The sequence below is a fragment of the Sinocyclocheilus anshuiensis genome, unplaced genomic scaffold (genome assembly GCF_001515605.1).
Source record: "Sinocyclocheilus anshuiensis isolate Anshui unplaced genomic scaffold, SAMN03320099.WGS_v1.1 scaffold1425, whole genome shotgun sequence".
In the NCBI taxonomy this organism is placed as follows: Eukaryota; Metazoa; Chordata; class Actinopteri; order Cypriniformes; family Cyprinidae; genus Sinocyclocheilus; species Sinocyclocheilus anshuiensis.
In genome coordinates, this window is record NW_015551044.1 from 1,360,398 (window position 1) to 1,386,796 (window position 26,399).

Consider the following 26,399-nt stretch of genomic DNA (forward strand, 5'->3'; position numbering starts at 1 on the left):
TGCACTATATAGGGGATAGGGAGAATAATCCCTATATACTGTATGGTAGTTGATTGCACTATATAGGGGATAGGGAGAATAATCCCTATATACTGTATGGTAGTTGATTGCACTATATAGGGGATAGGGAGAATAATCCCTATATACTGTATGGTAGTTGAGTGCACTATATAGGGGATAGGGAGCGGTTTCGGACACAGCTTTCGTTTTTCGTTGATCACATGATTCTGAAAACAAGTCACCTTCCAGCACAGAGTTTATACGCGCTTTGAAGCTTCAGTGTCATATGTAACATTACTTTTAGTAATGTATTAGTAATATTTGTTAGACTTAAAGCCCAAATTCAGAACTTGATTTGACACTGTTGCTCTGTTAAGATGCAATCCGTAACTTTTTTTTGTGTTAAAAATTTACAAAATTAATATAATAAGCTAGTACATCATTAATTAATTTTCCAAACAGTGTTTTGGCGGAATCACTACGGTACACCTATAATAAACTTTTATATTCGGACTATTTGGTGGAACCGCTGCGGAGTAGCCCAGTACCTGCGTGATTCGTCTATACACCAAAAGTAGTGCTGTTTTGGCGGGGGAAAAAAGTCCGCGCACAAGGCTGCCTCCGTCACCACCGTCAGCCCCAGAGCTGGTTGGCTGACGCTGGTGTAGTCAGTGACGTATCCAACCCAAAAGGGCGCAGTCGTCGTATTCCGTGAATAAAGAAATAACGAGTTCGGGCTTTTAAACATCTCTGTTTGTGCGTGCGGCATATGAGGTGTATTCTGCGCATAGACTGTGGTTCTACGACTCTGTGAGTAATTCTCTCGTTGTGCTGTTCTTAATGAAATTGATTACTGCTTGGAGTTTTAGAATAATTATCATAACATGCTACCATGGTCTCAGTCTGTTAATGAAGCCATGCACAAAAACTGCCTCTTCATTTTGCCTTCCTTTTTTTTTAGTGGTTTAACAGCACGTACGCCTCAAGTTAGTAAAAGAAAAGTAATAGGACAAGAAAATGTAAAAATGTGTATCTTTGATTTGACTCATTTCACTGAAGAGCTGTTGATATTGTGGTGCGATTTAACCATCACTTGCCAACTGACCAGTTACTCCATTTATTTGACATATAATGAAATATAGCTAAATATGACAAAAAATTATTTCCCAATTATTTAGTTTTCATTTTGTGCATATCTATTGTGTTTAGCCTAGGCCTATATGTCGGTAAAATATGCTTCATTGTACGAGATATTATATTCAAACGCAACTTAAATGCAATATTCTAATAAGAATAAATAAAATATTCAATACAACCTTTTAAGCTTACATGTTTTAGATCATTTACATATGATTCTTAAGTTGCAAGGCTTGCTGTCAGGTGCTGCTGCGGTTTATTAGACACATGGATGGGTGTTCAGGACAGGCAGTGACATCTTTCGTTCTTTTTGTGTACTAGACTCTATACTTCTAAACTTCGCAAAATGATTGGCTGTTTCTAAAAGTTCAGAAACACTACACGCAGGTGACGCCTGCTGGTCAAAACTGTGTAAATCCATCAAAAACTCAGCCTGAACATGAATAAAACACCTTTAAAAACCAGTTGCTAATGTTTTACTAAGAATGTAATTGATTTAATGCCATTAACAAATCATCTAATAATACAATCAAATATTAAGTGTCTATTAAGTGTTTATTTTATTAAATTGTAGAGCTTTCGTTTGTTTAGGCTAATAGGAGACTATTAACTACAACTGTTATTAGCCTACAGATGTGTTAAAGAATGTCTACAAATGTATAAAATCGATCAGAGATACAGTAAAAACCATACATTAATGAGCTCGTCCAGTAACAAACAATTAAAATGATAAAAACCATTTGAAAAGAGATATGATTTAACAATGCCTCATTTCGAAAATATTCATCTCTACTGGGTAATTCCTGATTATGACATGTTGGCACCAAATGTTACAAATATTAAGGACTGTATACAAGAAACACACTTGTTGCCTAAATGTTACATTTAATGTCATTTTTGTTTAACCCTTTAACTGGCGATGTATCCTATAGGGCAGTGTTTCTCAACCAGGGGTCCGTGGACCCCTAGTGGTCCTTGACGTAAGGCCAGGGGGTCCATATAAAGTATGAATTTTTGTATACATTTTGTATATTTTGACAAAAAAATCCAATATAGCTGATGATATGGCCAAATACTGGACAAGTCAGCTAACTTGAATTATACTTGACTGTATTTGGTCCTCACAAAGACACACAAATGATACATAGATGAGTCAGTTTTGTTCTGGGGGTCCTTGAGGATGGTTCTGAATTGGACTGGGGTCCGGTACGCCAAAAGGTTGAGATTCACTGCTATAGGGGATACAAAAATTTGAGAGGCTGTGGGCAGGGTGCGAAATACACAGTGACTATATTTTAAATCGGGCTGCCAAGTGATACATTTTTTAAAAATTGAATTAATTACTTAATATGCCGATTAATTAATCAAATTAATCTCAAATTAATTAGATAAATGAATTAACATGCACATTTAATATCTTTAGAAAGAAATATTTTAATTCAACATACAAAAATACAAATAAATAGTGAAATATGAAATTATTTATTATGCATTACGCGTTGCAATATGTTTATATTTATAAAACCATGTCTGCATTTGTGATCGGAGAAATGACAAACAACAAGCCCTACTCTACACTGCCCAAAAAACGTACTTACAGTCTTTGAGTCAGAACTACAGAACATTGTAGTCTACTCTCCCAGGATCAGGAAACAGTCCTCCATAAAATGCGATGTCCTCTTTTGGAAGACCAAACAAAGTAGTTTCACTTTCACAATGAAACACCGCGTCACACACGGGTGGCCTAGAGTGAGCGGAGGCCGGTGGGCTTGAGAACGGCGCGGCCGGCGGATTCGACGAAGGAGCGTCCGGAGGGCTTGTGGCAACCACATGTGACGACCCCGGGCTGGACTCCGCTTCGTCCACGGTGAAAGCCGATCCGGCGATCCACAGCGCGAAGTTGATGTAAACTTCGATATCGTCCTCTTTTGGAAGGCCAAACAAAGTAGTTTCGCTTTCACTACGAAACAAACAGTGTCTTCACGACATGGCGGCAACAACAATACTACAGCGAGAATAAAAGTTACGGCTTCTTTCTTTGCGTGAACATTTGGCCGGTGTTATGCAAATATTTGCTCACTGCTGAACGGTCCAGTATCTGTTTGTGATCTACCTTCTTGGTGCTGAAAATTAAACTTGCAGACCTCAGGTGTATCTCAAGTGCCCGTTACTTAAACCTCTCGCTTTTATCCCTTTAGAAAAGATTATGATCGTTTCCTAAATGTTACATATCATATAATAAGTGGAAGTGGAAGAGGAAGAGGAAATTGTGAGACAAGTTAGGAAGAAGATAATGCCCAACAAACTGCAGTTCAATCATCAGAAGAACAAGAAGAGGAAGAACAAAAAGGAGTCTCAAACTAAAGGGTCAAGAGATACAAACACAGTGAAACCTGTGAGATGCAACAGCATGGAGCGTCTTTCACCCACGTGTGAGTATTGCATTAGATTATCTCTCACTGATGAAAAATTACAAAAAAGTGAGCATTTTTCCATTATCATAACACCAATCTTTTCAATGATGAAAAGTTGATTTAAACCTGCTATAGGACATCCACATATACTGATGTTTTTTTTCTCTCACTGATATTTCAGTGTCTGGTGATCAAGCTGTAGAGTCTCATTCTAATGAATCAGAGAAGGTCCAGGATGAGGTGACTTTACATTACAGACAGTTGTAATATACTGAATGATCATGATATTCAAGAATGTATTTTAGTGCTGACTAATATTTGTGAATGAAAATTCATGCTGTTTCAGAGAACACCAGGACCTTAAACTCCAGAATGTGATGGGGGTTCATTCACCATCCTGGATAACTTTCCTCAGTTGTCCAGGATATTCAGACCGTCCTCCATGGCTGCGCATTTGGAGCTGCATTTGTGTTCCTCTAGCAAACATACTGCACATTTGAATTATCTTATGTTTATATATTAAATAATTATATATAATAGAAATTATATGAATAAAAATATACATGTATTTACATGTAAATATTTTCAAAATATATACTGTATGCGTTTGTATTTATATAAATATACACAGCATGCACACATACAAAAACTTTTATTTTGGATGCGATTAATTGCAATTAATTGTTTGCCAGCACTATGTGTGAAGGAAGAGTTTAGAAGAGAGCAGCACGTGTATACAGAGATATTTAATGAATGATATCAGGAGATATTTAATGAAGTAATTCGAATTACACATGCATTGCAGCCACATTATTTCAGACCCCACATTGGGAACTGTTGTCTTCAAATCTTTAAAGGGGTGGTTCAGTGTTTTTTTTTCTAGGCTTGATTGTGTTTATGGGGTGCAGTCTAACATGTGTTAATGCCTAATTTAAAAAAAAACACATTATTTTCCACTTAATTTAGCTTTATTCCACACCGCTCTGTCCCTTCTCTGAGAAACATGCTGATCATTTCCTACTTTTATGAAGCCCCGCCCTCAGAAATAGGCGATGGGCTCTCATTGGTTAGCTAGCCCAGTGTGTTGTGATTGACTAAACCGCCTCTAGTGCGTCCCGCCCCTCACCTCAGCGGCATGTGCTCCGGTTGTATTGTAAACAAGGCGTCGTTAATATCACTTATCAGTTTGAGCCCGATTGAGAAGCAGAGGATATTATTGAAGAGGATCATGCAGAACCTGTGCAAGCACAGCCTTTAATGGTAGGCCTATGTTTTTTGTTTGTTGTTGTCTCATACTTTTAGATAGGTTAAAAAAGTGAAATCGCAATCAACCACCCCTTTAAGTCTTTTAACTGTTGTTTAACTGACTTCTTGATGTTACTGACTTTTTTATTTTTTTGCACTGTTTTATATTATTTTATATCGGTTATCTATTTTTACGTCATTGTTTTACATTATAATTGCCATTCTTTTCCGCTGACTGCATAATTTTCCAAAAAGCTTTCAAAAATATAAGTATTGGTTTATGAAAAAGGTGTCAAAAGTTGTAATAATTACCAAGCTTATTTGTGGTATTTTTTTATTCTTAAAGAGACCTTGCAAAGCATTTGACCTGTTGTTTATCTTTTAGAAATTAATTACTTATGATAGTCAACTAAAAAGGAAAGCCTAATTTAATAGCAATTCGTTTGTAGCTAGTTTGTGAACTCTTTAGTTGACCTAGTGAATGATACTTTTCATCAAAACGTCAACTTTTCATCAAACGTCAAATATAACTTTTCATCAAACATGCTGCAATAGATGTTTATCAAAGATATACTTTTTACATCTACTTAACCACAGTGGTAACTCCCAAAACACCAACATAACAGTGGTCTTTTAAAATACCAACATATAGACCATCAGACATTAACATTAGTTGGTTGATACTCTATGCTTAGTAAAAGAGACAGACGCAAACTACATAGTGAGGTTTTGAATGCAGCCATTGCTTTGATAAGTTTTGTGCAGATTTTTGTGTTTGTTTGTTTATTGTTTTACAACAGATTTGTCAATACAAAACCATAAATAGGCCTAGCCATAAAGAGTGTGGAGTGTTTTGACTCAAAATGGCAAGTAGCCATTTAGTATCAATACTATCTATCAGTATCAATATTTTAGTATCTATATAGCCACTCTCTGGAAAATATAAAGCAACATGAACAAGCTCCAGAACATCAGGGGTTAGGTGAATTCAGATAATCTGCACAATTTCTTTATGGAGAAAGTTGATTTTTATTTATGTAATCACATCTACTGTCGTGTTTTAATTAAATTTAGGGAATATTTATTTAGTTGCACTGTAAAATAAGAACACCCAAGTACCCTGATACCATACTCTCTGAACTCTTTTGCTACTAATTTCAGATTACAAATGCTGTAGGTATTGACATGCACAAGATAAGGACTGCAAACAGTCACACTCTCCCTCACAATTTCACCCATCATCTTGCATTTTATGAGAAAAATAAACTGTCTTTATACTCTCTTTCTTTTATAAAATGCAATACATTCATTTTCATCGCTGATATCTTCAACCATAGGCTATGCATCTCTGCAACCCGAAAAAAAGGGTGGAAATCTTCAAGCAGCTCCCAAGAAACAGAGTTTCTTGCTAGAATGGTTAATAGTTGAACTGACCTCTGTTTTTACGTTTTATATTGTGCATTTCAGGTGATAAAATTACAATTATAATACAATTATAGCAACTATACTTTAACAAATATAGTATTATACCAACTATACTTTGTCTCGGGTGATCATCGTCTCACCCAAAACTAGTATTAATGCCTGGTGTAAAAAAAACGGTCTAAAATGGCTTAGAGTTGAAGATAGTATTTATGTTGCCACCAGCGTCAAAAGAAATTGAATGTATGTATTTATGAATTCAATTTCTTAAGTATGAAACACTAAACACGTTCTCTGAGCATTACAATTACACTAAATAATATTTTTCTGTTTAAGATTACAGTGTTCTGGACTTTATACTGACATTTATCAATGTAGAATCATGCACAAGCAAATGCCTCTTATTAGCAGGCTTATTTGTTTCCTGTGTGATTCATGGTCATGTGATCTCTGTTATTTGTAGAATAAAACTGCTTTTGCTACTCCACTGATTGGAGTCTTATACGGTGTCCGAGAAGTGCAAAACAAATCACAATTCTGAAAACAAAATAACAAATTACAAACGCAAATGCAAGTCTAAAAAACAAAATAACAATTCAGAAAACATTATAACAAGTCAGAAAACACAATGACAAATCTGAAAACAAAATAACAAGTCACGAACCCGGGTCGATCGCGTCAAAAAGCCAACGACGCACACTTATCTATCTGCACCACTGGAGCTGATGATTTACAGCCATTTTTAACTAAATGTAAATAGACACCCCGTATTTTTTATTCCATAGTAAGGGTAAGTCATACAATACATTTAAACTGAGCTACTTTAATACCATCTCCGAACTTTCTACCACGACTCTGCTGTTCTTCGGCTGGTTCTTCCTGTATACGTTGATTGACAGATGTCTCGTCCAGTCAGCGGTGAGTAATCCCAAACCAATGGCGCTGTCTCAAACTATACCTACCTTTTCCGGTTTGTCTGATTTGTCGTTGTGTTTTCTGACTTGTTAATTTGTTTTTGGATTTGTCGTTGTGTTTTCTGACTTGCTATAATGTTTTCTGAATTGTTGTTGTGCTTTCTGAATTATTTTGTTTTTTAGACTTGCATTTGCGTTTGTAATTTGTTATTTTGTTTTCAGAATTGTGATCCGCTTTGCACTTCTCGGCCACCGTACTATCCCTTTAATTGCACTTCGAATTGTTGTTGTGTTTTCTGACTTGTTATAATGTTTTCTGAATTGTTGTTGTGTTTTCTGAATTGTTATGTTGTTTTTTAGACTTGCATTTGCGTTTGTAATTTGTTATTTTGTTTTCAGAATTGTGATTTGTTTTGCACTTCTCGGCCACCGTAGTCTTATCACATTTTAAGCTTTCAAAAGTACTGTGGATGTTGAACTTTTGTAAGTGAAAAAGGTAAGTGGGTAGTAATTTATTTAAACTTTAAATTCACTGTTTCCACACCTTTTTTGTGCTGTGTATCCTGACAGTCCCATCAAAAAAGGTTCAAGTTCCATTTCATGTGTTTTGTTGAACTCATACTGAATATAATATAGCATCATTGTTATTGTTATTATTGAAGGTCATTATTACAATTATTCACTTTTAAGCTAAAACCAGTCAATAAGGAGGGTGGTATACAAAAGTCAAGCTCTGTTCTCTGTAGAGAGTGTTTCAATAATTCTGTCCACTAGATAGAGCTACTAGCTTGAATTTTATTCTGAAAACTTCAGCTGCTGACATGAGGGTGCATTATAGGCAAATCTCGTCAAATTCTGTTTTACGTTCATACTTCATTATGAGTTCTTAATATACAAAGCTGGTCACCCACAATACTAATTTCCAATGCACTGCTAAATGCAAGCTGATGCAAGAAAAGCAGGTATGTTTGTGTCTTGGCCATAAACAGAAACAAGATCTTGTGAAAATAATAGCTAAAGCGAAAAAGGAAGTTCTAATGTCAATTGTAAAAGCAAACTAAATGCCACAATCTCAAAAGATTACATTAAAATGTCATTATATTGCCCTATATTATAAAACCAAAAACTGTAACGTAAAAAAAAATAATGATTTATTATATGCTTAAATCATTTATTGATCTCCTTGTTCTCTGTATAGGCCTACCATTAGAAACATTATAGCCATCTTTCCACAAGAATCTTTTTTTTTTCTTTTTTTTAATCAGACAAGCTTTATCTGTAGCTGTCATTAATTTTCCAAACATTTAAGCCATAAAAGTTTTGCCAAAATGCGATAGCCTATGCATTTACATAGGCCTACTCTGAATTATTTTTACATTTAACATTTACTACTATACCCCGTGTGATATTTTTTACCACCCACCTGCCTAAAATGTTTTAATTTCTTAATTATACTTTTATATTCCAGCTGTCTATAGAGATATTTCTAATGTTTGTGTGAGGCAAGTCTATACGCTGAGTTTCAGTTCATTTTTGGGACCCGCTCCAGTTCACGGAGACCGAGACGGCAGAAAGCGCATTGTGTTTGTTTTCTTTGTTTTCCGAAACACAACGATTTATTGATAATTGACTAACCGACTAATACATTTTTTGTCGACCCTTCTCCTTGACTAATTAGGGGGCAGCTACATAAAATATACTGAGTGAAAAATACTGACAAATGTATTTGCAAAATATTACTTCTCAACACAGGCCTATACAGTATATCTACATTTTTTCCTTATTGCCTTCATGATCTGTAATTGAACAGGATTCCTTTTAGTGGGAATACAGATATTGTTATATAAACAAACCTCAGGAAAACTAAAGAGTTTGTCTTGTTTGAATAATTAAATAATTATCACACATGCTTATTCTGAACATAATGATAATTACATTTTTTATTTTAAGAATTAAAACAATAAAAAACATTTTTGTAGTAATTATTTATTACCTTTTTACAGCATGACAGGCTGTATTAATTGTAGTGTTTTAATTAATAAAATGTCATGGCAAAAAATCATAGAAACACACCAAAGATGCACAGTACAGAGAAAGTACAAGCTCTATATTCAGTACAGTGTGTCTCTGTGTAGAACATGAAGAGCTGCTGGATTCAGTGCAGCAGGATGAAGGAGAGCAGAGAACAGCAGAGGAACAGGAAGCTCTGAGTGATGCTCTTAGCACTGTTACACAGATTCCCCTCACAACATGAGGCTCCCTGAACATCTCTAACCGAAGTTTCAGCATCACAGATAGATTTAGAGACACAGCCTTTTACAACAGTTGACTGGCCACCGATAGTCCCTGATGAAAAGAAAGAAAAGAGAGGTTGGTCTAAGTTGGAAACTGGTAAATGTGATCTGTATGTGATCTCAAACATCAGAGATAAAAATAATGACTTTTTTCTTTTCCAGATTCTCACCTGTTGCTTTAAAGCAGCGGTCTTCACTTCCTGAACAGCTCAATATGTTTGAGCAGCTCTTCTCATCACAATAGTAACAAGTCTTTCCATTGGGGGCACTAGTGCTGGGATCTACAGGACAAAAACATGCATTGTTTTATCTTCTGTGCAAAATATAGCATGTAATGAAATAACACTCTGTTAGCTGCTCCAATCAATCAATTCACAACTGGCAAGCTGCACTCTATATGGTATAATTTGTATTTCCTGATCTCCTTTGGAAGTAAAATGAGTGTTGACCTTAAAGATTCATTTTTTTGCATATGGTCAGTAAAGCATGATACCTGGAGCGTCTTGGACGTTACACCGGTCTGTGTTACAGCACGCTAAAGATGTCTTTGCAATGCCGATGTTCATGGCTCCACTTACACAGTCAGCAGCACAGTCTTTAAGCTGCACTTTAGCACCGATGTCACCTAAAACATGAATGATTCAGGAAAGACCAGTTCAACACATTATTTTGAAAGAAAATATATTTATAAACATTAAAATGTAGCATTTTCTCATTTGATTCAATCAATTTGAATACTAATTGTATTGTTAGCATAAAAAACTGAGAGAAACAAATTAAGTAGCAGAAATATAAATAGAATATTCTGTGATTACAATCACAATTTCTGTGAGGAAATCAGCAGTTCTGTGAGAGAAGTTACATTTCCAGTGAAGCAGCACCAGTAAAAAACACCAGCATCTTTATCAGTTATCAGAGAATTTCAATCCATCATTTTGGACTTACCAACTTTTACCGCTGTTGTTGTACTCATGCACTTGGAAAATCCACCGGGACATGTTTTTACATTTTGATTTGCACAAGAACCCGTCAGACCCGTGCACTCATAACAGCTGAGAGAGTGTCCTTTAGTAAGATTACAGAGAGAGAGACAGTGAGAGAGAAACTCTATTATCTGTATTTGCACTCAATAACATTATAAACACTATTTGTCTTTGTACCTGCAGTGAAAAGGATGAACAGAAGAAAAACTGAGATTTGCAGATCCATCTTTGATCAGGAGGTGAATGAACTGACATGCCTGTTTCAGTGCTCATTTTATAGCTTTTCAAAGGGGAGGGTCTTTATGAGAAAATGACAGGTTAAAGTAGACATTACTAGAAAATGAAACTTTAGCTTAAATCATTTACTTGCCAGTTAATTATAAAGGGAGGTTTAAGGATTAATCTCACCAAATCTTAAAGTGAGTTTGTCCATAAACTGAAAGCCATGGGTTCAATGTTGTTTGGGCCCCATTATTCTTTAAAGAACCTTTTTATGTTCTGCAGAAGAAAGAAAATCATACATACTTTGTTAAATGATTTAGGTATTACCTACATTTCGTTGGTGAGTATGGAATGTTATTGAAAAACCAGGTCAATATTAGTTTCTATGACCTTTTCACTTAAATACATGGCATTGTTACAATGAGCTAAACGTTAAAGGATTACATGCAGTTCATTAGCATGATCTTCACCCGCACACACTGGTTTTTCCTGTTTCTTACGCTCCTAAATATTTGATAAGATCTCCTATATTTTGCTTTAAGTAAAGTATGACGTCTATATTAGTCTCATTATATCTTCCTTGACTGCAAGCATAACAGCAGATTTTGTGAATCCAGCACCAGAAATACACAGATGATATGTGACATTACCACCAGATCTTAAAAGTCACTCATGTGATCCTCGAGGAGGTTTGAACCACTGCTGGATCCACGTTTTTATGTCTGTTCTTCTGTCACATTCGGGAAGTATTTGCTACACAGTTTTATTAAATGAAAGCAAAACCCACACTGGAACACAGGAGTGCAGCAAGCCAAACTTTATAACAAGAAGAACTGACAAAGAACTGAACCAAACACAGCAACATGAATACTAACTGAGGGACGAAACAAGGAACAGATGAGACTAAACCAAGAATCAATGAGTAACTATAGAAACCGGTATTAAACACGGATAAGAAGAAATACAGATTATACTGTATATGGCAATTTCTTTTTCAATTCGTTATTTTCAGCCCTGTTGCACCCTGTATGTAAGTCAGTCATGCTGCAGTCAAACCAATTAAAAAACTTATATTAACAAGCTTATCTATTCATTTTGGATGAAAAAGCTTCCAGACTCAAGGAAACGTTCCGTATCACGTTTAAACTCACATAGTCCATGTTCGTTAAAACTTTTGCAATGCAAATATGGACATGTAAATGTGTATTGTTAGGGAGAACATTCATGATGTTTCTTGTAAGTCATTTAAATATTGTAGATCTAATAATTTTTCAACATTTATGTTATCTTGTTAAATAAATCTGCACGCAAAAGACAAAAATACAAATTGTATGGTCTGTTGTGCAAATGTCAGTTGGAATGTATGTTTTTGAAGTATGCACATTTATGCATTAAATTACAGATACAAAATAACCTTTATGTGTTTGTGTATTGTATTGTATAAGCATACAAAATAACATATTGTGGATTTATAATGCATACATTTGTAGGAGCTCTTAGTATTTGTGGATTGGATTCATGCTGTGTGAGAGGATGCACACAGTGGCATGAGTGGTCTTCTGAAATATTATAAATGAATGTTTACATGTTTATATTAAAACAGCCCAGGTTTTCACTGTGGAAGAACTTGGAAAAACAAAGTGCCTGTTTGTACTACTATCCTTTTATGTTAATTACTGACTCGTTTCATGAAGCAGTTTAAACCATTATTTAGGCAAATTAAGCACCATTTAAGAAAACAGTTTAAACTAGTACAGTGTTCTCACTGACCAACTTAATCGTTTTGTAAATATAAACCAATTTGGCTGGATTCAGCATACTCAGATAAATAAATGAATAAACAAACAATGCAAAATAATAGCCTTGTGAAAAATTTGAATATCCATGTTAAATTGTTTTGAAACATTTCACAATAAGCAGGTGAACTGAACAGTCCAGATCATGTCTCCTATTGAAAATATATGGCACGTCAGGAAGAAGAGAATAAGACGACCACAGACTGCTGAGCAGGTCAAATCTTGTATCAAGTGAGATTTGTTTACATTTACAAAACACAAAACAGAGTTGGTCAGGAGAGCTTTTCTTTGAACATTCGTCTGTTAAATAAAGCGAGTTAACAAATCACACATTCTAGATTAGCAAAAAAACAGTTTCCCCCACTCTTCCTGGAAATGGTGTTGTAGCTATAAAAAATCTTTGTTTCTTGATGACATTTCTGAAACAAAATATGAACAAACTATTCCAGCGCAAAACGTAATAGGCTTTTTGCACTGTTGGTTATTAATATGTTTATTAATTTAATAAATTTAGGCCTAATGAAAATAAAACATTACTGTGTATTGTTTTCTGCTACAAAAAGCCCAACTATGAAACACTATTGGTTTGCATTCAAAACTGAAAATTACATCAACAGCTGTAAGCAATAAACATCCACCATATTTTGCTAAGCAGAAGTATATGTTCTGTGAATGTGCGAAACTTCCGGTTCATTTGCCGCTATAAATAACTAGAAGAATAACAAAATGCAGTAAACAGTAAAACTATTTGAGCTAAAACAAAACAAAACAGTGTTTATGATTATTATAATCAAATAATATGACAACAAATACCAGTTTGCAATATCAGCCAACAGACTTCTTATTTAACACAGGTAAAATAACTGGACACGAATGACACCGGAAGCCTCGCACATTCAAGTTGCAAATGACCACGCCCACTCTTACATTAATATTTGTCACCTCTCTCTACCCCGTCAATATGAGTTAAAAACAACGAAAAATTCAAAATGCTTCCTGATATTTTGGCAGAAACAAACAAGAAATAACATATTTAAACCTAGTGCATCAACATTTATTTTACATTCTGGAGTGCCAAACTCAGAGCTTCTATAATAAGGCTAGCTCCAACCCTAATTAAACCAAGGGCACGTTCAAGCTCAAACCGGTGAGCAACATTTTACTACGGTTTCCGGGTTGAAGACATGTTTCATGGAAACCGTGTGCAACGGGGTTTGAGTTACGTTTTCTCTTGTTTGGTGGGTGTGTCAAAAATGTCAGCCCAATCAGCAGCAGCATGTATATCAGGGGTGCCCAACCCTGTTCCTGGAAATCTACCTTCCTGCAGAGTTCAGCCAGAACCAACTAATTAGGATCTGAAGGAGCACTTGATAATTACAGACAGGTGTGTTTGATCAGGGTTGGAACTGAACTCTGCAGGAAGATAGATCTCCAGGAACAGGGTTGGGCACCCCTGATGTGTATTTTGCAGTATTAAACACGTATTTATACCGATTTCATCAAACTCTGAAAACTCCAAAAAGAACACAAAGAATGGCCTTCTCAGCTGCCATAGTTGCAACTCTTGCGTCAATAGAACAGGGTGTTCAACGCACCACCGTTTCCGTTTAAAAAACGTTTTGCAACGTTTTGTCGGGGCTGAACGCAGCCCACTTAAAACCTATTCATCGAACTAATCAAAGTCTTTAGGATTTTTGCGACTTTGGAGCCTCCTACAGTTAAGTGAGTGGAAATCACTGTGGTAAATATATCACTGTCATAATTAAAGTGGATAGCTGTTCGCATGCGTTTGTTGCTGCAGTAAAGCAATCCGCCATTTATAAATAGGGCCTATACTTTTAGTCTCATATTTATTGTTTTATTTTTAATGTGTTTTTGTAAACACATTAATTTTGATATAATACCGTTTCGATAAGTTTGCTATTTGCAATATTATTATTTATTATAGTGACATTTTTGGTGGAAACTAGGGTAAGTTTAATCCTCAAACATCACTGTAATTATTAATTATGATATTAACATATGGAACCCACAACAATTAAAAAACAAAAACATACAAATATATATTGTCTCCATTTTTTAATTTGTATATAATCACATGTGAGATTTCAGTGATATTTTTAATAATAATAATAATATCATTCAAATATTTTAATATAGTTTTGCGACTGTAGCTGTGTAACTTGAGACTTCAGTACTTCAAACAACAGCATGATCTCAGAGACAAGAACTAAAGGGACAATTTAGTGATTTAGGGCAGAGTAAGTTGTTTACAAAGTTTGTGGATCCAGTGGATCAATCTCACTAACTTCAATATGCTTAAATCAGACATGATTCCCTGTTCTCTGTAGACCTTGAGAAATTGACGGCGTCTTTCCACTAGATGTCGGTGCGAGCTTGTTTTAATTCCGACAAGCTTCATCTGCAGCTGTCAGCATTCACGTGCTCCTGCCAAAACATACATTTCATCATTGTTTATGACGGTGCATTGCAGAGATGATTGCAAATATAAATAGGCCCCTATTCCAAACACTTATAAGGGTTGTGCCAAAATGTAGAGAGCTGATCTGTGAAATAAACTGACACAAACCGAAATGCATTCATATCACACTGAATAATATTTTACATTTAACATTTATTACAATTCGTTACGTGATTTTTTTAAATGCCTAAAATGTTTTAATTCCATAATTATGACGAGACAACGCAATCCTAGTCAAACCACTAATTATACATTATATGCTTACTATATATTCATCCGAATGTCACATGAGCATAATATCACACTTTTTGAAATATTAATGAAATATTTATTTATTTATAAAGCACTTTCAGCACCCAAAAGGGAACATGGCATACCACGAGAAATAAAAACTTGTTAAATAACAGCTCTTATTGTTTTGACCAGGCTCGCCATCTGTCCAGCGAGTGAATTATCATCACTTATCGATTTTTTCCCGATCCTTCTTCGTTCTCTCTGCGTCTGAGAGCGCGCGCGTGTGTCGTGTGTGTGTGTGAGAGAGAGAGTGTTTGTGTACTTGAACATCATGCTTCTGCAATTCCGTGCCGTTTTGAGGAAACGTGCGTGCAGCGATTTTTAGGTGCCTTTCTCATATCAGGAAGAAAGAGAGAGAGAGTCAGTGCGCGAAGCCTCCGGAGACACACACCCACCCCCCACGCAAACACACACACACACACACACACACACACACACACACACTGCGCCTTCACTCGCGCAGAAGCCGAGGAGCGAGAGACACGGGCTACTGTGTGGTTTGGAGTGCAAACACTCGTCTGAACGCACGAATCGTGGATTATTACGCGAAGAACGCTTGGAAACCATGAGCTGGGGAACCGAGCTATGGGTGAGTTTGTACCGTGCGCGACGGGGGTCGATTATCACGACCACGGGCTCTGATAACGGGTTCATGGGCACTGTGAACAGCAACTGCCTCTTATACTGAGAATGTTTATAGAGGTATACAGAGTGTGTCCGTGTATATATAATACATATATAATGCACAGCAATCGCATAACTGCATCTCAATATATTCAATGCAGTATATTTGTATAGGTTTACATATATAGATATACAGTATTTATATATGCACATTTATATATTTATGCTATATTAGTATATATTATGCAATATTTTTTACATAGTATGTTTGTAAAAAGAGTACATATATGTGACCGTGGACCACAAAAGCAGTCACAAGGGTCAATTTTTTGAAATTGAGATTTATACATCATCTGAAAGCTTTCCATTGATGTATGGTTTGTTAGGATAGGACAATATTTGGCTGAGACACAACTATTTGAAAATCTGAGGGTGCAAAAAAATCTAAATATTGAGAAATTAAATTAAAGTTGTCCACGTGAAGTTCTTAGCAATGCATATTACAAATAAAAAATTAAGTTTTGATATATTTACGGTAGGAAATGTACAAAATATCTTCATGGAACATAATCTTTACTTAATATCCTAATGATTTTTGGCATAAAAGAAAAATCGATCATTTTGACCCATACAGTGTATTGTTGGCTATTGCTACAAATCTTCCTGTGCTACTTATGACTGCTTTTGTGCTCCAGGGTCACATATATGCATGCCTAAATACACTTTCTATGTAATTTTATGTAGATATGCATTCTAGACCATAATGTCTAAATAATATTTTTTAGAAATTAAGTTGCATAGCCTATATAAATAGATATCCTGTTTTTACAAATAATATAAATATTCAGAAAATAGCAGATATATTCAGTAAATATGAATATGCATTGATGACCCCAGTATGTGCACTTTTTAGTGTGTAGTTGTGATTGTGTGTATACTGTGATGTGATATCAATGCAGATGTTAAGGTGGGTTATTTGTGTTTGTGTTATTGGAGGTGAACCATCTTGGCCTCATGACAGAACTTTTCATCTTCTTCAGCCTGCTGTTGCTTGTTGTCACACTGGTGTCTGTGCATCATCTCTAGGACCTGTTGTACTTGTCCATGCACCTCAGGGTATTTTTAGTCCGTAACGGTTGTGCTGCGGAAATGTCAGCCACACTATCTTGTGTGTTGTGGTCCAATGCAATGCAAATATCAACACGAGAAGCAGATTCTGTAATAAATAATTTTAATAGGAGAGATCATAGCATGTCATAGATGCCCAGAGCTACTTTAAGATATCAAAACTGGACATTACTCATAATAGTTATGAGCAATTCAGCTTATGAAGCCTGATCTGACATCTTACATTTTTGTGTATGATTTAATATTTTGCAAAAAATTATGAAGATTTTAAAGATTTTGACTTGGTTTATAAAAGTTATAAAAGTATAAAGGTACTGGTTTGTTTAATACAGCATTGCATTAGTATGTAAAGTATAAACTATATTATCTTGAATGGCCTTAAAACCTTTAGATTTCAAGCTTTTAAATCTACTTTAAACTTTCTATTAAACTTTTTTATAGGCCTATATTGTGAAAAGTGCTATACAGAAATATTTGTATTGAATATTAGTGGTTTAGGAGCATATAGATAAGGATGTTTGTTTCAAGAGTCTGATTTAATGGTCTTTTTGCAGGTCAGGCCGGAGAGACCCCTGATGCCAGGGGCCCGATTGATCGCTAACTGAATCCTCACAGTCTTTGTTTGTATTGATCAGCTTTTATAGACTGTATGACAGTAGCTCGGTGACCTGCGCTGAGCTGCATAATGTGATTGCTGTGTATTTTACTGTCCTTCTGTTGTTATTCACAGAATGAGTATCAGTGACATTAGAAATCTAGAACTAGAGTTTGTTTAAGGAATAAGACATTCAAGGTTAAGCATTACAGTGATTTTATCACGGATTAGGAGGGTGAAGTGTGGTTCATCTATAAGATTTAGAGTTGGATTTATAGTTCAGTTTTGGAGTTGAAAAAAAAAATTACATGTTTATCTAGAGCCTGCGTTTCAACTTTGGTGGTTAGAACATTTTGCATACTGGAAATATAGCAGTGCATTTACTATCTGACTAGTGCATGCATGACTCACACACACACACACACACACACACACACACACACACACACACACACAGACAGACACTAAAGAGCCAAGTAACCGAGGAGGCCAGTATCATGCGTCACAATCATAAGCTGTCGTCTGCCATGTTGTGGATGCCCACTGGCACCAAACCAACATACACAAACACATAAACACAAACCTGCGGGACGTTCTCTTAATCTCATGCATACTCTACTCTTTCTTTTATTAGGTCCTGTTTATTGCATTTTCTCTATTCAGCAAACTAAACCTAAACCCTCAGCAAACATGTGATGACCCTTTCTTAAAATCAGCACAAATGTAAAACTAGCAACATCCTTTATGCTGCAGAGAGAAAGAAGAGACGAGCTGAATACTACTTTTATGGATTCTCCTATATAAAGATAAGACAAAAATAGGACGAGTATCATGCATTTCATGACAAATACAGCTAATGTGTGCATTTATTGTGCCTGTGACTATGTATAGAATAGCATGCAAACATACTACTCTTATCTCTTATCTTTGAAATATAGGAAGTACAGAACAGTATGCTGTTTTTTTTAGCATGCATGAGTCCAGAGTTGTTATCTGAAGTCATTTTCGGTCATCAAAATAATGCTATAAATATTAGATTAAAAAAAATAAAGACCCAAAAAACAAAGCTGTTACTAATGCTGTCTTGGCAGCTATAACTGAATAAAAATAAAATTTAAATTAAAACTTTATATAAAAAAAATATAAAAATGACAACAGAAAACACAACAAAATGACATGACAAACTAAAATTAAAACTGGAAAAAAGTTAATCTGAAATATTAATACTAGTAATAGTATGTAAATAATATTAAAATAACACTTTACAACACACTCACATAACAAATGTGCAGTATACTCTACAACAGGGCTGCCCAAACTCGGTCCTGGAGGGCCGGTGTCCTGCAGAGTTTAACTCCAACTTGCCTCAACACACCTGCCTTTAGGGTTCTAGTATGCCTAGTAAGAGCTTGATTAGCTGCTTCAGGTGTGTCTAATTGGGGTTGGAGCTAAACTCTGCAGGTCACCGGCCCTCCAGGACCGAGTTTGGGCAGCCCTGCTCTACAAGGAATACTGTATCCCACAATGCATTGCTTTGACATTCCATTTTCAGTGTGAATGAATCACTAGTAACTTCGGCTGCAATTATTAACATATTTACTGATTCATTATTTGAGCCGGCTGACAAACATTACAGCATTTTATGCTAAAATGCAATGCAAAATAACTGCAGTTTCCAAGTTGGTAACTTGGCACCACTTACACGCAACATGTGACAGCAATGTAGCATATTGCTGTTTAAAACAGTGTTTCATGATACTTACTGTTTCATATAAAAACAGTATATTTTACACTAATATTCCATTCTGAGCACTTTATTGTAAACATGGAAGCATGGGACTGTTGTGTTGTTGGATGCTCAGTGAAAGCCTGATAAAATCTCATAATGACTGCAAATGTTCTCTTTCCTGCTTGTATAAACACACGCGCCCGGCTAATGAGATGTTGAGATGTTATCATTTCAACAGTTTCTCATTGTCTTTAATTTCCTCGTCTGTTTAACAGGTGAGCTCTTTCCTGCTTCAGCGTTTTTAGTTTTCTCCTCTTTCCCCCACATTTTCTCATTCTGTTTGATTCTTTCCTCTCTTTTGTCTGTCTTCTTTTGGTTTCAGACTGTGCGAGCGAATCCCGCCGGGAATCTCTGTTGTAGGAGAATCAGATCAAATGATTCATCCCTGCTGATCATTTAATCTCAGTGGTTCAGAGGATCATCCCTGCTGATTCACTAGTATTGACTCAGTGAATCAGCAGGGAATCGATTCATACAGAGAGCAGTGAAAAACAGTGGCTGTGAGGAATGCTTGACTGTAATTGGCCACTTGGTTACGAAGATCTGGAATGCTATTGGCTGTTTTAAAGAGGAATGCTGGAATGTTATTAGCCCTTTCTTGCTCATTACAGCCGCAAAATGGCAATCCATACCCTGTAATTTCACTTATTAGATTTTTGTGTATGCGTGTGTGTTGCATGACTACTTTTTCTTACCCAGCAGACCACAACAGAATGCAGTGTGACCAAGGTAGATCACTAAATCCTCCAAACCTGATCAGTGTTTACTATTGTGCAGAATAACTATTTCAGTGCAACGCAAGTGAATGGGGACTGGAGTTGTTGAGCTACAAAATGACATAAAAAGCACAGTACAAGTAGTCCATATGATGCATGTTTGATCTCTTCTGAAGTCATACAGTATCTTTGTGTGAGGAATTGACTGATATTTCAGCAATTTTACACTGCAAACCTTTCCCTCCTCTGAAGTGGACAGTCTCATTTGCACTTGTGTTACATTTAAATATCGTGCATCAAAACACATGACAAGAGGTTGGACATAAATTATTATTCTCATTTGTGTTGGGACTATTCATAATTGACATCAAACCTGGGTAATTTTTGAAGATGAAATGGGAATGCACCAGTCCCAATTTATTTTAGATGTACAGGAAAAACAACCCTCTACGTTGCGAGTAAATCACTCGTATATGCGACTAAATCTTCACTCTGGGCGACTAAATGATGTCTAATATTAGCCAATGGCTAATAAATTCTCCGATTTTACTCGCCAGTGTGTGAGTTGGATTCTGAGTATATGATTAGCACAGATGTATTTTCACTGACAGAACACTCTGACTGAGCGCTTCAGAGTTTCACTCTCCGTCAAGCGATCTGTGATATTTTTCAGTTCATTTGAATGGATGCAGATTCAATTGCCAAGGTGTCCGTAGAGGGTTGAAAAAAGAGCAGCATGAACATTCTGCAAAACATCTCTTTTTGTGTTCAACATCAGATAAAGTTTAAAATGACATTAGTTTGAGTAAATTATCACTAAATTGTAATTTTTGGGTGAACTAACCAAGTTTGGAAACTAGGGCTGCACGTTTTGTGGGAAAATATGTGATTTTTATGCTAAAAATTAAGATTAAAATGTGTATTTTTTAATAATTTAATTTAATTTAATAAAAAAAAAAAAAAAAACGTAGGCTTCCTGTGTTTGTTCGTAGGGCTATAATATAAAATATATACTATAATATAAAAATATTATGAATAAATAAATACTAAAATAATATTAATTCATTAGACAAAATAAATATCGCTATTGTAATATTCCAATGTAAAATATTTTAGAAAAAAATATGATCAACTTGATATTTATCAAGTACTCAAATTACACACTGTACCTTTACATCTCTTCTCTCTCCTTTTACCCTTGAGTGTGTTGTTCTGCAGTGGCTCTATAATGAAGAAAGGTTCTACTGTATCTCCATCCGACTTTACAGTCCCTGTGTGTGTGCATGTGTGTGTATGCGTGAGAGAGATATATGGAGTAAGTCCTCAATCTCTTCAGTGTATGGAGAATGATTAGCGTGCGGTTAAATCCAGCAAGGGGGATGGGCTCGCCTGTGAGGAGAAACAGGGATGTTAAAAGGGAAAGATAGATATGTTGGAGGTGAAGACTGTGTGTGTGTGTGTGTGTGTGTGTGTGTGTGTGTAGAAGGTGAACGCCGGTGCAGTCATGCTTCAGTAATGACGTCATTGCAAATAATCAGAATGCTTATGTTAGTGAGAATAAAAGCACCGCTCTGCTCTTTCTTTATGTGAAACGCTCGCAAAGATAAGAAGCCTCACGTTTGACCATGTGTGATTCATTTATACAGAAAAACATTTGGTGTAGAAACAATTTTCACTCAGAATTTGCTAGTAAATTGCACAAACAATTACAAAGACTTTGGAAAATAATCTGTCATTCTATCTGTTTTTGGGCCTCTGTATCTGTGAGGCCTCTTATCTCTGTACTTACACACATTTCTTGATTTCTCTCTGTGGTTAGGAGTCATGTTAGCGGAAGGAAGGGGCATGACAGGAAGTGATGTCGTACATCCTCATGAGAGGCACTGTTGCACTGAGTTTGTGAGGAGCTTCAGCTTCACTCATTGTGAAGTTGTGAGAGCTCTGAATGACTCACAGTGTTTTGCAGCAGAGGAGGTTTAGCTGTATTATAGGTTCAGCGTTTCCTCTGTGAGCCGCACCACTGAAGAATGTGGTTCTGAGAAACAATACACCTCCAACCACACATAATGACTGTTTTCATCTCTCTCTGTAGCAGTAAACATGAATCATGTGCAGTCCTTTTGGCACCGGCTGATGACATCATCTCCGATATACAGTGGCACTTTCTAATGACATCATCCGTTTGGAATGCTGCTCTGTTATTTAGTTTAAGATTATATTATGTGCAATTTTATGAAACAACCTCTCAGGTTTTGTGAGTGTCTATCATTCCATGTATCTGTTATTCTATCTACTGTTCTAGCTATTTATCATTCTGTCTATCTGTTGTTCCATTTATCATTCTGTCGCTCTTTTGTTCTATCTATCATTCTGTCGCTCTATCTATCATTCTGTGAATCAATTTGTTGCTCAATTTATCGTTCTAAATATCTAGCATTCTATCTATCGTTCTGTCTGTCTGTTGTTCCATCTATCGTTCTGTCGCTCTATCTATCGTTTTATCTATCGGTTTGTTGCTCTATCTACTGTTCTAGCTATTTATCATTCTGTCTATCTGTTGTTCCATTTATCATTCTGTCGCTCTTTTGTTCTATCTATCATTCTATCTAATGTTCTTCTCAATCATTCTGTTGCTCTATTGTTCTGATGCTGTATCTATCGTTCTGTCTTATTCTGTTGCTTTGTCTTTATCTTTATTATCTTTATCTCGTTTTGCTGCCCTATCTATTGTTCTGTTGCTGTATCTATCATTCTATCGCTCTATCTATCGGTTTGTTGCTCTATCTACTGTTCTAACTATTTATCATTCTGTCTATCTGTTCCATCTATCGTTCTGTCGCTCTATCATTCTGTCTATTGTTCTGTTGCTCTGTCTATCATTCTGTCACTCTATCATCCTATCTATCGGTTTGTTGCTCTATTTATCGTTCTAACTATGTATCATTCTATCTATCTGTTATTCTATCTATTGTTCTGTCACTCTATTTGTCATTCTGTTGCTCTATTTATCATTCTATCTATCACTCCATCTATCTATCATTCTAGCTATCGTTCTATCTATCTGTTATTCCATCTATTGTTCTGTTGTTCTATCTATCGTTTTGTTGATCTATATCGTTCTGTCTATCACTTTGTCACTCTGTCTATTGTTCCATCTATGGTTCTGTTGCTCTATATATTGTTCTATTGTTTTGTTGCTCTATCTATCATTCTATCTGTTGTTCTTTCTGTCTATCATTTTATCTATTGCTGTGTTGCACTATTGTTCTATCTGTCGTTCCATCATCGTTCTGTCGCTCTATCGATCGTTCCATCTCACTATTTTTCATCTGTTGTTCTGCCACTCTAACTCTCGCTCTATCTATGTGTCGTTCATCTATCATTCTATCTATTGCTCTGTCGCTCTATCTGTCGCTCTGTCTATTGTTCTGTATATCATTCTGTCACTCTATCTATTGTTCTATCATTCTGTCATTCTATCTATAGTTCTGTCGATCTGTGAATCTGTCTCTCACAATGTTTAACTGTCCAGTTAAAGCATTTATTAGTCTAGACACAACAATAGCTAACTTTTTCATTGCTCTCTACTCTCTTTCCCTCTAAACACATTTTAAGTTTATTGGATTTTTACAAATATCCAACATTGGTAAACAAAGTTAAATTTTTAAATACCAACCATTACAGATAAAGTTAAAGTTTACAGATGTTTTTTTTGACTTGTTAGGTTGAAATAATGTGTGATAAATTAAGGATTTTTCTGTGTTATTTGTGAGTGCGTAGATTTTGTGTGATGGATTCATAGGTTTTATGGTGCATTATATCGTATTAGTGCAAATCCGAGAAACCAAGTATGCTTTAATTTCAAGAACAAGCTCTTGAGTAAGAAAAAAAGAGCTTTGTGGCTTTCCTGAGGAGAGCTTGTGTGTGTATGAGCCCCTCCGCCTGGAAGCTCACAAACGCGTCCATTCAGAGAGGAAGTCAAGTGTGGCAAAACATGTGATTGTTTCAGAGACAGAGACAAAGAGAGAGAAGCGTATTTCATAACTGCAGCACGTTTGAGACGCTCCTTGCAGAAGCAGTCAAATAGGATGTTACTCAATATCCCAGCAGATCAAGTCTATATCATAATGATATTTTTCCATTTCTGATGGAATTGGATAGTTTCTAGGGTCTTGCTATGTTGATATGCATGTAAAGCTGTTTAATGTAAACAGTAATACAGAATAAAATGAAGCAACTCTGACAGTAACCCAATCAAACTACGCCTAATGAGGGAAGTTAGCATAATTATTACCAGCATATGTACAGGAATATCTATTTATTATATCTATATGAGGACTTCCTATCAGTATTGTTAATGTTAACTAAAACTTCAAAATTGTTGTTAATTGAAATAAAGCTGAAATAAAATAAAATATAAATGTTAGATGAAAATCTTGCATGAAGAATGTTGCTTTGGAATAAAATAAGTTTAAGTTGAAATACTAAAATTACCAAAGCTAAAATTGAATTAAAAATAAATTAAAGCTAAATAGTAATTTTAATATATTTAATATATTTTTTAAATATATCGTTTTTATTTTTTAACTAATAAGGATGACAAAAGCAAATAAAAATGACTAAAAATAAATAAATAAAAGCTAATTCAAAAACTTAAAGGTCCCATATTTTACACCTTTCTGGAGTTTTATTTTAGGTTTTGATGTCCTTAAGAATATATATTTGCGGTATAAGTACCAAAAAACATTTTTACAGCTCCTTTCTCAGGAGCTCTGCTCAAATTAGAAATTTGATCGCATATCTGCTGCCACTGCCAGACAAAAAACCGACGACAGCTGTGGTTAAACGCGAGGAACAATAATGTAGCTGTAAAAATAGTTGCCTGCTGAAATTGAAATATATATATACATCTCCATCATGACTAGATAGACACGGTGAGTTTGTCTTTACTCTACAGGTTAGATGTGATCACCTCATAGTAACAATCCTGTCAGATCGTCCATCCTTTGAGTGAGAGTGTAATGTTACAGGTCGGCCGATCTGGTTTCGTGGTTAAAGTTAACCTTTTCGACATGTTTCCGCAATGTTGTCTGGGGTTTGGCAAAAGGAGAGTGGGACGGTGGGCGGTGCTCGGGGTGGTGACTGAAGGCGGTGACTGTGTAGTTCTGACGTCAACTTTTTACGGAAGTCACAATGGTTCGTGAAAAATCACAGCTACTTTATGCAGGCTGTGTGAATTTTACTGTGGACTGACTGTTTTGAAACTTATATGGTAGTTACATAGCACCTAGACCTCAGTTATCATGAAAAAAGCCAGGAAATTTCAGTTTTGACAATATGGGACCTTTAATAAATATTATTATAATAGTATATAAATAATTCTAAATTAACACTGCTTCCTGTTGCCTTGAAGTGCTGGAGAATTAGTCAAATTATAAATGATATAGACAAACTCTTAACTAAGAAACCATAACAATAACCATGAAATGTATCTTTTACCATCTTTTGTGTATTTGTATATTGTATATTTTGTATAGTAATACGTATAAACCTTTTAGTAATGTTGAACCCAAAAGAATAGCTAGGCCAGAGCATAACCATATAAGAGTAGTAAATGAAAAGCTGCTTATGACATGGAAAACATAAATCTCTGTTCTGCTTTGAAGCAGGAAATAAAACAATGAAAACCCATTTATGACATAACTGATAACCTTTACTGCAACCTTTAGGACTTTCACTTCTATTTGCATGTAAATGTCTGTAAGTGTTTGAACTAAGAGCTCAGTCGTGTGGGAATAAGGCAATGTGGACGCTCACACACACACGCACACACACACACACACACACACACACACACACACACACTACACATATCTGTCATAGTCACATTTGGACACACTGATCGGACGTCTCAGCTGTCCCGCTCGGGTGTGGCTACTGTAATAGTGAAGGATATCAGCCCATTGACTTTTGGGGAGTCATGGACCCTATTAAGGGAGAGACGCTGTTAAAAGTCCAGCTGTTACGGGTAAGTTAAGTTGAAGTTGTGTATGTGTGTTCTTGTATTTGGTGCACTATAGACATGAAGTTAAAGTCATGTCAGACTAAGGCAGGTTGTCTGGTACTGGTTGTACTGACTGATTGAAGCATGGTTATGGCTCATAGTTAAGATTTGAAGTCAAATAAATGGAGTTTTAGCTATTGAGATTTAAATGTGAGATTGAAATGGAGACAATTATATAAATCCTCTTCATTTCCCTGAAAAAGTCACACACACACACACACACACACACACACACACTACACATATCTGTCATAGTCACATTTGGACACACTGATCGGAC

At 35.7% G+C, this 26,399-nt stretch overlaps 1 protein-coding gene and 1 long non-coding RNA gene across 2 annotated transcripts; one reads left to right on the plus strand and one right to left on the minus strand.

Annotated features, from left to right (window-relative positions):
• The first annotated feature begins 663 nt into the window (after window positions 1-663).
• LOC107661640 (uncharacterized) lies at window positions 664-4,041 on the plus strand. Its single transcript, XR_001631127.1, has 4 exons — window positions 664-810; window positions 3,336-3,569; window positions 3,733-3,791; window positions 3,898-4,041. It is a non-coding gene; the product is annotated as an uncharacterized LOC107661640 (long non-coding RNA).
• Window positions 4,042-9,148: 5,107 nt separating this feature from the next.
• LOC107661638 (prostate stem cell antigen-like) lies at window positions 9,149-10,681 on the minus strand. Its single transcript, XM_016451306.1, has 5 exons — window positions 10,587-10,681; window positions 10,372-10,491; window positions 9,920-10,051; window positions 9,597-9,707; window positions 9,149-9,478 (listed from the first exon to the last, which is right to left on the minus strand). The coding sequence occupies exons 1-5, from the start codon at window positions 10,633-10,635 to the stop codon at window positions 9,288-9,290; spliced, it is 603 nt and encodes a 200-aa protein (XP_016306792.1). The 5' UTR covers window positions 10,636-10,681; the 3' UTR covers window positions 9,149-9,287.
• Window positions 10,682-26,399: the final 15,718 nt, after the last annotated feature.